At 51.0% G+C, this 12,614-nt stretch overlaps 1 protein-coding gene across 1 annotated transcript in view; it reads left to right on the top strand.

Annotated features, from left to right (window-relative positions):
• Positions 1-664: 664 nt before the first annotated feature.
• Positions 665-12,614, top strand: part of abcg1 (ATP-binding cassette, sub-family G (WHITE), member 1) — a gene marked incomplete at both ends in the record, with an annotated part of 17,563 nt that continues 5,613 nt past the window's right edge. The window contains 9 exons of the mRNA XM_080521384.1: positions 665-727; positions 2,981-3,203; positions 5,575-5,692; positions 8,487-8,619; positions 10,327-10,377; positions 10,682-10,827; positions 11,712-11,835; positions 12,108-12,222; positions 12,487-12,614. The exon at positions 12,487-12,614 is cut by the window's right edge and continues 180 nt beyond it. Of these exons, the coding sequence (XP_080377510.1) occupies positions 665-727; positions 2,981-3,203; positions 5,575-5,692; positions 8,487-8,619; positions 10,327-10,377; positions 10,682-10,827; positions 11,712-11,835; positions 12,108-12,222; positions 12,487-12,614 (1,101 nt within the window). The remainder of the gene's footprint in view (positions 728-2,980; positions 3,204-5,574; positions 5,693-8,486; positions 8,620-10,326; positions 10,378-10,681; positions 10,828-11,711; positions 11,836-12,107; positions 12,223-12,486) is intronic.

Below are 12,614 nucleotides of genomic sequence, written 5' to 3'. Positions count from 1 at the left end.
TCAAACTCACACACACACACTCAATCTCTCACACACACACACTCAAACTCTCACACACACACTCAAACTCTCACACACTCAAACTCTCACACACTCAAACTCACACACACACACACTCAAACTCACACACACACTCAAACTCTCACACACTCAAACTCTCACACACTCAAACTCACACACACACACACTCAAACTCACACACACACTCAAACTCTCACACACTCAAACTCTCACACACACACACACACTCAAACTCACACACACACTCAAACTCACACACACTCAAACTCTCACACACTCAAACTCACACACACACACACTCAAACTCACACACACACTCAAACTCTCACACACACACACTCAAACTCACACACACACTCAACTCTCACACACTCAAACTCACACACACACACTCAAACTCACACACACACACACTCAAACTCACACACACACTCAAACTCTCACACACACACTAAACCACATTCAGGGTTAAGCAGCTGAAATGTAATTGAATTCAGTGAATTGTTGAAAAGAATGTGGGCGGTGCCAGTGACCAGGGGGCGGTGCCAGTGACCCCGGGGCGGGGCCAGTGACCAGGGGGCGGGGCCTCTACCGCTCTGGGTCCCAGCGGATCAGTGTGTGTGAGTGTGTGTGTCAGAAGGACATGGCCTGTCTGATGGCCGCCTGGTGCGTCTACAACACCTCCGTCACCAACTCCATCATCATGGTGAGTGTGTGTGTGTGTGTGTGTGTGTGTGTGTGTGTGTGTGTGTGTGTGTGTGTGTGTGTGTGTGTGTCCAGGAACCAAACTGTTCTGGAGGCTTGGAACCTGAAGGGGTTAAAAATCAAATCAAACAAGAGAAATATGATCTTCACTGTAGTGATCTTCACTGTAGTGATATTTAGGTTAGTGATCTTCACTGTGGTGATATTTAGGTTAGTGATCTTCACTGTAGTGATATTTAGGTTAGTGATCTTCACTGTGGTGATATTTAGGTTAGTGATCTTCACTGTCGTGATATTTAGGTTAGTGATCTTCACTGTAGTGATATTTAGGTTAGTGATCTTCACTGTGGTGATATTTAGGTTAGTGATCTTCACTGTAGTGATCTTCACTGTAGTGATGTTTATGTTAATGATCTTCACTGTAGTGATATTTAGGTTACTGATCTTCACTGTAGTGATCTTCACTGTAGTGATATTTATGTTAGTGATCTTCACTGTAGTGATGTTTAGGTTAGTGATCTTCACTGTAGTGATCTTCAGTGTGGTGATATTTAGGTTGGTGATCTTCACTGTAGTGATCTTCACTGTAGTGATGTTTATGTTAGTGATCTTCACTGTAGTGATCTTCACTGTAGTGATATTTAGGTTAGTGATCTTCACTGTGGTAAATATAGGTTAGTGATCTTCACTGTAGTGATATTTAGGTTATGATCTTCACTGTAGTGATCTTCAGTGTGGTGATATTTAGGTTGGTGATCTTCACTGTAGTGATCTTCACTGTAGTGATATTTAGGTTAGTGATCTTCACTGTAGTGATCTTCACTGAAGTGATATTTAGGTTGGTGATCTTCACTGTAGTGATCTTCACCTTGGTTATTTTCAAGTGAGTGAGGGGTGAAAGTAACTATTCTATACAGGGAGTACTCTGTGTAAAATAAGTACTCTGTACAGTGAGTACAGTGAGTCCTCAGAGTACAGTGAGTACTCTGAGTACAGTGAGTACAGTGAGTCCTCAGAGTACAGTGAGTACTCTGAGTATAGGGAGTACTCAGTACTGTGCTGAGTCAGCTGGTTCTAAATCCTCCGTTTGTTTCCTCTAAGCTGAGATTTGACCGACAGTCACCTGGAGTCACTGCAGATTAGAGCAGGAAGGAAGCTGGCCACGCCCACTTCACAACATGACCACACCCATCTTTCAGCATGACCACGCCCACCTCACAACATGACCACGCCCACACACCCCCCCAGCATGACCACGCCCACCTCACAACATGGCCACGCCCACCTCTCAGCATTTCCACGCCCACATCTCAGCATGACCACGCCCACATCAGCATGACCGCGCCCACATCTCAACATGACCACACGTACCTCTCAACATGACCACACCCACCTTTCAGCATGACTACACCCACGTCTCGACATGACCACACGTACCTCTCAACATGACCACACCCACCTTTCAGCATGACTACGCCCACGTCTCGACATGACCACGCCCACATCTGAACAAGACCACGTCTACCTCACAACATGACCACGCCTATCTCTCTGCATTTTCACGCCCACATCTCAACATGACCACACGTACCTCTCAACATGACCACACCCATCTTTCAGCATGACCACGCCCACCTCACAACATGACCACGCCCACATCGCAGCAGGACCATGCCCGCATCTCAGCATTGTCACGCCCACCTCTCAACATGACCACACCCACATCTCAACATGACCACGCCCACCTCTCAACATGACCACACCCACATCTCAACATGACCATGCCCACATCTCAACATGACCACACCCACATCTCAACATGACCACACCCACCTCTCAACGTGACCACACCCACATCTCAGCATGACCACGCCCACCTCTCAACATGACCACACCCACATCTCCACATGACCACGCCCACATCTCAACATGACCACACCCACATCTCGACATGACCACACCCACCTCTCAACAGGACCACACCCACATCTTAACATGACCTCGCCCACCACACAACATGACCACGCCCACCTCCAGACCTGGTCACACCCACATCTAAACATGCCTACACCCACCGTTCAACCTGACCACGCCCACCACACAAGGTGGCCACGCCCACCCCATAACATGGCCACGCCCACCTCTCACCATGGCCACGCCCTCCTGATGGTTCTTCCTGGAGGTGGTTTCATGAGGTTCTGGTTCTGGTGGTCCTGAACCAGGTTCTCAGGCTGAAGGGTTCCTGTCCCTCCAGAACACCAACGGGCCCCCGGACCTGATGCTGGACCCCCGGACGGCCTGCCTGGGTCTGGACCGGGTGGAGGTGGAGCGCCCAGCGCTACGTCACCTGAGGAAGGTGGAGAACAACCTGACGGAGGCCCAGAGGTTCTCCTTGTTACCGCGGCGACCGGCCGTCAACATCCACTTCAGAGACGTCTCGTACTCCGTTCAGGAGGGACCGTGGTGGAGGAGGACAGGTGAGTACTTAGTTACTTTACATTATTCTGTAATCTGAATTAGAGGAGGAGGACGGGTGAGTACTTAGTTACTTTACATTACTCTGTAATCTGGATTAGAGGAGGAGGGCGGGTGAGTACTTAGTTACTTTACATTACTCTGTAATCTGAATTAGAGGAGGAGGACGGGTGAGTACTTAGTTACTTTACATTATTCTGTAATCTGAATTAGAGGAGGAGGACGGGTGAGTACTTAGTTACTTTACATTACTCTGTAATCTGGATTAGAGGAGGAGGGCGGGTGAGTACTTAGTTACTTTACATTACTCTGTAATCTGGATTAGAGGAGGAGGACGGGTGAGTACTTAGTTACTTTACATTACTCTGTAATCTGGATTAGAGGAGGAGGACGGGTGAGTACTTAGTTACTTTACATTACTCTGTAATCTGGATTAGAGGAGGAGGGCGGGTGAGTACTTAGTTACTTTACATTACTCTGTAATCTGGATTAGAGGAGGAGGGCGGGTGAGTACTTAGTTACTTTACATTACTCTGTAATCTGGATTAGAGGAGGAGGACGGGTGAGTACTTAGTTACTTTACATTACTCTGTAATCTGGATTAGACGAGGAGGACGGGTGAGTACTTAGTTACTTTACATTACTCTGTAATCTGGATTAGAGGAGGAGGACGGGTGAGTACTTAGTTACTTTACGTTACTCTGTAATCTGGATTAGAGGAGGAGGACGGGTGAGTACTTAGTTACTTTACATTACTCTGTAATCTGGATTAGAGGAGGAGGGCGGGTGAGTACTTAGTTACTTTACATTACTCTGTAATCTGGATTAGAGGAGGAGGGCGGGTGAGTACTTAGTTACTTTACATTACTCTGTAATCTGGATTAGAGGAGGAGGACGGGTGAGTACTTAGTTACTTTACATTACTCTGTAATCTGGATTAGAGGAGGAGGACGGGTGAGTACTTAGTTACTTTACATTACTCTGTAATCTGGATTAGAGGAGGAGGACGGGTGAGTACTTAGTTACTTTACGTTACTCTGTAATCTGGATTAGAGGAGGAGGACGGGTGAGTACTTAGTTACTTTACATTACTCTGTAATCTGGATTAGAGGAGGAAGATGCTCTATAATCTGGTGTTAAAGGAGGAAGACGCTCTATAATCTGATGTTAGAGGAGGAAGATCCTCTATAATCTGAGTTAGAGGGGGAAGATGCTCTATAATCTGATGTCAGAGGAGGAAGATGCTGTATAATCTGGATTAGAGGAGGAAGATGTTTATAATCTGGTGTCAGAGGACGAAGATGCTCTGTAATCTGGTGTCAGAGGAGGAAGATGCTCAATAATCTGATGTTAGAGGAGGAAGATGCTCTATAATCTGGATTAGAGGAGGGAGATGCTCTATAATCTGGATTAGAGGAGGGGGGTGCTCTATAATCTGATGTTAGAGGAGGAAGATGCTCTATAATCTGGATTAGAGGAGGAAGATGCTCTATAATCTGATGTTAGAGGAGGAATATGCTCTATAATCTGATGTTAGAGGAGGAATATGCTCTATAATCTGGATTAGAGGAGGAAGATGCTCTATAATCTGATGTTAGAAGAGGAAGATGCTTTATAATCTGACGTTAGAGGAGGAAGATGCTCTATAATCTGATGTTAGAGGAGGAAGATGCTCTATGATCTGATGTTAGAGGAGGAAGATTCTCTATAATCTGACGTTAGAGGAGGAAGATGCTCTATAATCTGATGTTAGAGGAGGAAGATGCTCTATAATCTGGTGTTAGAGGAGGAAGATGCTCTATAATCTGATGTTAGAGGAGGAAGACGCTCTATAATCTGATGTTAGAGGAGGAAGATGCTCTATAGAAACTCAGAAAGTCGAGTTGCAGATCAAAGTCACTTGATTTCAATTCAAGCCTGAAAAGATACAATTGTACTTCAAATACTTCAAAGTGAAGAATAGCCCACGTGTGTGTGTGTGTGTGTGTGTGTGTGTGTGTGTGTGTGTGTGTGTGTGTGTGTGTGTGTGTGTGTGTGTGTGTGTGTGTGTGTGTGTGTGTGTGTGTGTGTGTGTGTTGCTGAGGTTACTGTCAGTCAGACAGTAATCTGATCAGGTGTAATTAGATAATCTTGTTAGACGGTGTTGGGCTCCCGGCAGCTGTCCGTCATCCTGTTGTTTGTTTGGTCTCCATGGTAGCCGGTTCCTTCTGGGGCCTCAGCTTCCTGGGGTGTTACAGATGCTTTGGGGTTCCAGCTGGTTGGAGGCTGCTGCTGCTACAGCTGTCCTCACGATGCGGCAGGGCAGGGCAAGGCAAGGCAAAGCAAGGCAAGGCGTGGTTGTTTAGAACCTCACTGTTCCCCTTCTGGTTCCAGGGTTCCAGACTCTGCTCAGGAGGGTCTCCGGGACGTTCCGCAGTGGGAACCTGGTGGCCATCATGGGTCCGTCTGGAGCCGGGAAGTCCACCCTCATGAACATCCTGGCCGGGTACCGGTGAGGCTCCGTGTGGGGACAGGGGACACAGAGGGGACAGGGGACCAGGGGACACAGGGGACACCGGGGACACAGGGGGATACAGGGGGACACATGGGGACACATGGGGACACAGGGGGCACATGGGTGCACAGGGGGAACCGGGGGACACAGGGGACACAGGGGAAACGGGGGAATCAGGGGGACATAGGGGACACAGGGGATACCTGGGGACACAGGGGGACGCAGGGGGGCACAAGGGGAATCAGGGGGACACAGGGAGGCACATGGGACACAGGGGGACACAGGGGGGCACAGGGGGACGCAGGGGGGACACAAGGGGAACCAGGGGAACACAGGGGGGCACATGGGACACAGGGGAACACAGGGGACACAGGGGACACATGGGGACACATGGGGACACATGGGGACACATGGGGACACAGGGGGCACATGGGTGCACAGGGGGCACATGGGTGCACAGGGGGAACCGGGGGACACAAAGGGACACAAGGGGACACAGGGGAAACAGGGGAATCAGGGGGACATAGGGGACACAGGGGATACCTGGGGACACAGGGGGACGCAGGGGGGCACAAGGGGAACCAGGGGGACACAGGGAGGCACATGGGACACAGGGGGACACAGCGGGACCAGGGGACACAGGGGGACACAGGGGTACCAGGGGGACACAGGGGGACACAGCGCCCTCCACTGGACTGGAGGGGAGGAACCTGAGGAACTCCTCAGAGTAATCAGTACTCCTGGTAGTAATCAGTACTGCTGGTAGTAATCAGTACTCTTGGTAGTAATCAGTACTCCTGGTAGTAATTAGTACTGCTGGTAGTAATCAGTACTCTTGGTAGTAATCAGTACTCTTGGTAGTAATCAGTACTGCTGGTAGTAATCAGTACTCTTGGTAGTAATCAGTACTGCTGGTAGTAATCAGTACTCTTGGTAGTAATCAGTACTCCTGGTAGTAATCAGTACTTCTGGTAGTAATCAGTACTCTTGGTAGTAATCAGTACTGCTGGTAGTTATCAGTACTCCTGGTAGTAATCAGTACTGCTGGTAGTAATCAGTACTCTTGGTAGTAATCAGTACTGCTGGTAGTAATCAGTACCCTTGGTAGTAATCAGTACTGCTGGTAGTAATCAGTACTCTTGGTAGTAATCAGTACTGCTGGTAGTAATCAGTACTCCTGGTAGTAATCAGTACTGCTGGTAGTAATCAGTACTCTTGGTAGTAGTCAGTACTCTTGGTAGTAATCAGTACTGCTGGTAGTAATCAGTACTCTTGGTAGTAATCAGTACTCTTGGTAGTGATCATTACTGCTGGTAGTAATCAGTACTGCTGGTAGTAATCAGTACTCTTGGTAGTAATCAGTACTCCTGGTAGTAATCAGTACTGCTGGTAGTAATCAGTACTCTTGGTAGTAATCAGTACTCCTGGTAGTAATCAGTACTGCTGGTAGTAATCAGTACTGCTGGTAGTAATCAGTACTCTTGGTAGTAATCAGTACTCCTGGTAGTAATCAGTACTGCTGGTAGTAATCAGTACTCCTGGTAGTAATCAGTACTGCTGGTAGTAATCAGTACTCTTGGTAGTAATCAGTACTCTTGGTAGTGATCATTACTGCTGGTAGTAATCAGTACTGCTGGTAGTAATCAGTACTCTTGGTAGTAATCAGTACTCCTGGTAGTAATCAGTACTGCTGGTAGTAATCAGTACTCTTGGTAGTAATCAGTACTGCTGGTAGTAATCAGCACTCTTGGTAGTAATCAGTACTGCTGGTAGTAATCAGTACTCCTGGTAGTAATCAGTACTGCTGGTAGTAATCAGTACTCTTGGTAGTAATCAGTACTGCTGGTAGTAATCATTACTGCTGGTAGTAATCAGTACTGCTGGTAGTAATCAGTACTCTTGGTAGTAATCAGTACTCCTGGTAGTAATCAGTACTGCTGGTAGTAATCAGTACTCTTGGTAGTAATCAGTACTGCTGGTAGTAATCAGCACTCTTGGTAGTAATCAGTACTGCTGGTAGTAATCAGTACTCCTGGTAGTAATCAGTACTGCTGGTAGTAATCAGTACTCTTGGTAGTAATCAGTACTCCTGGTAGTAATCAGTACTGCTGGTAGTAATCAGTACTCTTGGTAGTAATCAGTACTCCTGGTAGTAATCAGTACTGCTGGTAGTAATCAGTACTCTTGGTAGTAATCAGTACTGCTGGTAGTAATCAGTACTTTTGGTAGTAATCAGTGCTGCTGGTAGTAATCAGTACTCCTGGTAGTAATCAGTACTGCTGGTAGTAATCAGTACTCTTGGTAGTAATCAGTACTCCTGGTAGTAATCAGTACTCTTGGTAGTAATCAGTACTGCTGGTAGTAATCAGTACTCCTGGTAGTAATCAGTACTGCTGGTAGTAATCAGTACTCCTGGTAGTAATCAGTACTCTTGGTAGTAATCAGTACTCCTGGTAGTAATCAGTACTGCTGGTAGTAATCAGTACTCTTGGTAGTAATCAGTACTCCTGGTAGTAATCAGTACTGCTGGTCGTAATCAGTACTCTTGGTAGTAATCAGTACTGCTGGTAGTAATCAGTACTCCTGGTAGTAATCAGTACTGCTGGTAGTAATCAGTACTCCTGCATTGCTCAGATCTCCAGAGCCAATCAGACGGCGTGTTGAAGGTTTTAATTGGTGTTTCAGGCATGACAGAGGTGTGTGTGTGTGTGTGTGTGTGTGTGTGTGTGTGTGTGTGTGTGTGTGTGTGTGTGTGTGTGTGTGTGTGTGTGTGTGTGTGTGTGTGTGCTAGGCAGACGGGGATGACGGGGGAGGTGCTGACCAATGGGAAGCCCCGAGACCTGCGCTCCTTCAGGAAGGTGTCGTGTTACATCATGCAGGACGACGTGCTGCTGCCGCACCTCAGCGTGCAGGAGGCCATGATGGTACGTTACCACGGCAACGCCTCATCCTTTCCCTGGAGACCTTCTGAAAACCATGGCCGTTACCACGGCAACGCCTCATCCTTTCCCTGGAGACCTTCTGAAAACCATGGCCGTTACCACGGCAACGCCTCATCCTTTCCCCGGAGACCTTCTGAAAACCATGGCCGTTACCACGGCAACGCCTCATCCTTTCCCTATAGACCTTCTGAAAACCATGGCCGTTACCACGGCAACGGCAGAAACACTGAAAACCACGGGTCGCCGGTTGGCGCTGTGGTTCTCCTTGTTGTTAAACAAGCGGAGCCACGTTCCACTCTGGTCCCACTCTGGTCCCACTCTGGTTCCACTCTGGTCCCACTCTGGTTCCACTCTGGTTCCACTCTGGTCCCACTCTGGTTCCACTCTGGTTCCACACTGGTCCCACTCTGGTTCCACTCTGGTTCCACGCTGGTCCCACTCTGGTTCCACTCTGGTCCCACTCTGGTTCCACTCTGGTTCCACGCTGGTTCCACGCTGGTCCCACTCTGGTCCCACTCTGGTTCCACGCTGGTCCCACTCTGGTTCCACTCTGGTCCCACTCTGGTCCCACTCTGGTTCCACGCTGGTCCCACTCTGGTCCCACTCTGGTTCCACGCTGGTCCCACTCTGGTTCCACTCAGGTCCCACTCTGGTTCCACTCTGGTTCCACACTGGTCCCACTCTGGTTCCACTCTGGTTCCACGCTGGTCCCACTCTGGTTCCACTCTGGTCCCACTCTGGTTCCATGCTGGTCCCACTCTGGTTCCACTCTGGTTCCACTCTGGTCCCACTCTGGTTCCACTCTGGTTCCACTCTGGTTCCATGCTGGTCCCACTCTGGTTCCACTCTGGTTCCACTCTGGTTCCACGCTGGTTCCACGCTGGTTCCACTCTGGTCCCACTCTGGTACCACTCTGGTTCCACGCTGGTCCCACTCTGGTACCACTCTGGTTCCACGCTGGTCCCACTCTGGTTCCACTCTGGTTCCACACTGGTCCCACTCTGGTTCCACTCTGGTTCCACTCTGGTTCCACGCTGGTTCCACGCTGGTCCCACTCTGGTTCCACTCTGGTCCCCCTCTGGTTCCACTCTGGTTCCACGCTGGTCCCACTCTGGTTCCACGCTGGTTCCACGCTGGTTCCACGCTGGTCCCACTCTGGTTCCACTCTGGTCCCACTCTGGTTCCACTCTGGTTCCACTCTGGTTCTATGCTGGTCCCACTCTGGTTCCACTCTGGTTCCACTCTGGTTCCACGCTGGTCCCACTCTGGTTCCACTCTGGTTCCACTCTGGTTCCACGCTGGTCCCACTCTGGTCCCACTCTGGTTCCACTCTGGTCCCACTCTGGTTCCACTCTGGTTCCACTCAGGTCCCACTCTGGTTCCACTCTGGTTCCACACTGGTCCCACTCTGGTTCCACTCTGGTTCCACGCTGGTCCCACTCTGGTTCCACTCTGGTCCCACTCTGGTTCCATGCTGGTCCCACTCTGGTTCCACTCTGGTTCCACTCTGGTCCCACTCTGGTTCCACTCTGGTTCCACTCTGGTTCCATGCTGGTCCCACTCTGGTTCCACTCTGGTTCCACTCTGGTTCCACGCTGGTTCCACGCTGGTTCCACTCTGGTCCCACTCTGGTACCACTCTGGTTCCACTCTGGTTCCACGTCTTCTTCATGCTTCTGTCTTCCTGCAGGTGTCGGCAAACCTGAAGCTGCAGGAGAAGGAGGAGGTTCGCCGAGACATGGTGAGATCTCCTCCTCCTTCTCCTCTTCCTCCTCTTCCTCCTCCTCCTCCTCCTCCTCCTCCTCCTCTTCCTGCTCCTCCTCCTCCTCCTCCTCCTCTTCCTCCTCTTCCTCCTCCTCCTCCTCCTTCTCCTCTTCCTGCTCCTCCTCCTCCTCCTCTCTTCCTCCTCTCCTCTCCTCCTCTCCTCCTCCTCCTCTCCTCCTCTCTTCCTCCTCTCCTCTCCTCCTCTCCTCTCCTCCTCTCCTCTCCTCCTCTCCTCCTCCTCCTCCTCTCCTCTCCACCTCTAACAGCTGGTCCTGGTCCAGGTCCGGGACACCCTGGTGGCTCTGGGTCTCCAGGACGTCTCCAGGACGAGGACGTGTCTCCTGTCAGGAGGACAGAGGAAGAGACTCTCCGTCGCTCTGGAGCTGCTGAACAATCCTCCTGTGGTGTTCCTGGACGAGCCCACCAGGTCAGAACCAGGACCAGAACCAGGACCGCCAGGTCAGAACCAGACCAGAACCAGGACCGCCAGGTCAGAACCAGGACCAGAACCAGGACCGCCAGGTCAGAACCAGACCAGAACCAGGTCCACCAGGTCAGAACCAGGTCAGAACCACACCAGAACCAGGACCACCAGGTCAGAACCAGGACCACCAGGTCAGAACCAGGTCAGAACCACACCAGAACCAGGACCACCAGGTCAGAACCAGGACCAGAACCTGGACCGCCAGGTCAGAACCAGGACCACCAGGTCAGAACCAGGACCAGAACCAGCACCGCCAGGTCAGAACCAGGACCACCAGGTCAGAACCAGGACCAGAACCAGGACCGCCAGGTCATAACCAGGACCACCAGATCAGAACCAGGACCAGAACCTGGACCACCAGGTCAGAACCAGGTCAGAACCAGGTCAGAACCAGGACCACCAGGTCAGAACCAGGACCAGAACCTGGACCGCCAGGTCAGAACCAGGACCAGAACCAGGACCACCAGGTCAGAACCAGGTCAGAACCAGAACCAGGACCACCAGGTCAGAACCAGGACCAGAACCAGGACTGCCAGGTTAGAACGAGGACCACCAGGTCAGAACCAGGACCAGAACCAGGACCGCCAGGTCAAAACCAGGACCACCAGATCAGAACCAGGACCAGAACCAGGACCGCCAGGTCAGAACCAGGTCAGAACCAGGTCAGAACCAGGACCAGAACCTGGACCACCAGGACCTGAACAGAACCTGAACAGAACCTGAACAAAACACCATGACCACCAACATGGAAACTTCAATGTTTCTTGGGTTTCTTCCGTTGCCATGGAAATGGACAGTGTGTGTGTGTGTGTGTGTGTGGTTCTCAGTGGTCTGGACAGCTCGTCGTGCTTCCAGGTCGTCTCCCTGCTCAAGGTTCTGGCCCGAGGAGGACGGACCGTCGTCTGCACCGTCCACCAGCCCAGCGCCAAGCTGTTTGAGCTGTTTGACCAGGTGAGAACCGGGGGGAACGTCCTGAGAACGTCCTGAGAACGTCCTGGGAACGTCCTGGGAACGTCCTCAGAACGTCCTCGGAACATCCTGAGAACGTCCTGGGAACTTCCTGGGAACGTCCTCAGAACGTCCTCGGAACATCCTGAGAACGTCCTGGGAATTTCCTGAGAACATCTGAGAACGTCCTCAGAACGTCCTGAAAACGTCCTGAGAACGTCCTGAGGACGTCCTGAGGACGTCTTGAGAACTTGACTATGTTGTCTCGGTTCCAGCTGTACGTCCTCAGTCAGGGACAGTGCGTCTACAGAGGACCGGTGTCCAGTCTGGTCCCCTACCTCAGAGACCTGGGACTCAACTGTCCCACCTACCACAACCCTGCTGACTTCAGTGAGTCCTCCTGTCCTGGGATGTCCCCGGGGACAGTCTGCAACCCTCTGTCCTCCTGTCCTGGGACGTCCCCGGGGACAGTCTGCAACCCTCTGTCCTCCTGCCCTGTGACGTCCCCGGGGACAGTCTGCAACCCTCTGTCCTCCTGCCCTGGGACACTGTCCTCCTTCCCTGGGACGTCCGTCCACGTGTAGTCTTAGTCCCCTCAGCGTGTCTCCCCTGGACGTCAGTCAGACGTTGTCTGTCCCCTGTGGCGTCCTGCAGTGATGGAGGTGGCGTCCGGGGAGTACGGGGACCAGACGGTAGTCCTGGTCCAGGCGGTGCAGGACCAGGACTGTGAGACGGACGACCAGATGAACGGAGACACGAGTGTCCAGCCTGTCCTCTGGCCG

Source organism: Blennius ocellaris (genome assembly GCF_963422515.1).
Source record: "Blennius ocellaris genome assembly, contig: SCAFFOLD_77, whole genome shotgun sequence".
NCBI lineage: Eukaryota > Metazoa > Chordata > Actinopteri > Blenniiformes > Blenniidae > Blennius > Blennius ocellaris.
Note: the sequence above shows the minus strand (reverse complement) of the source record. Positions and strands in the feature narration are given on the sequence as shown.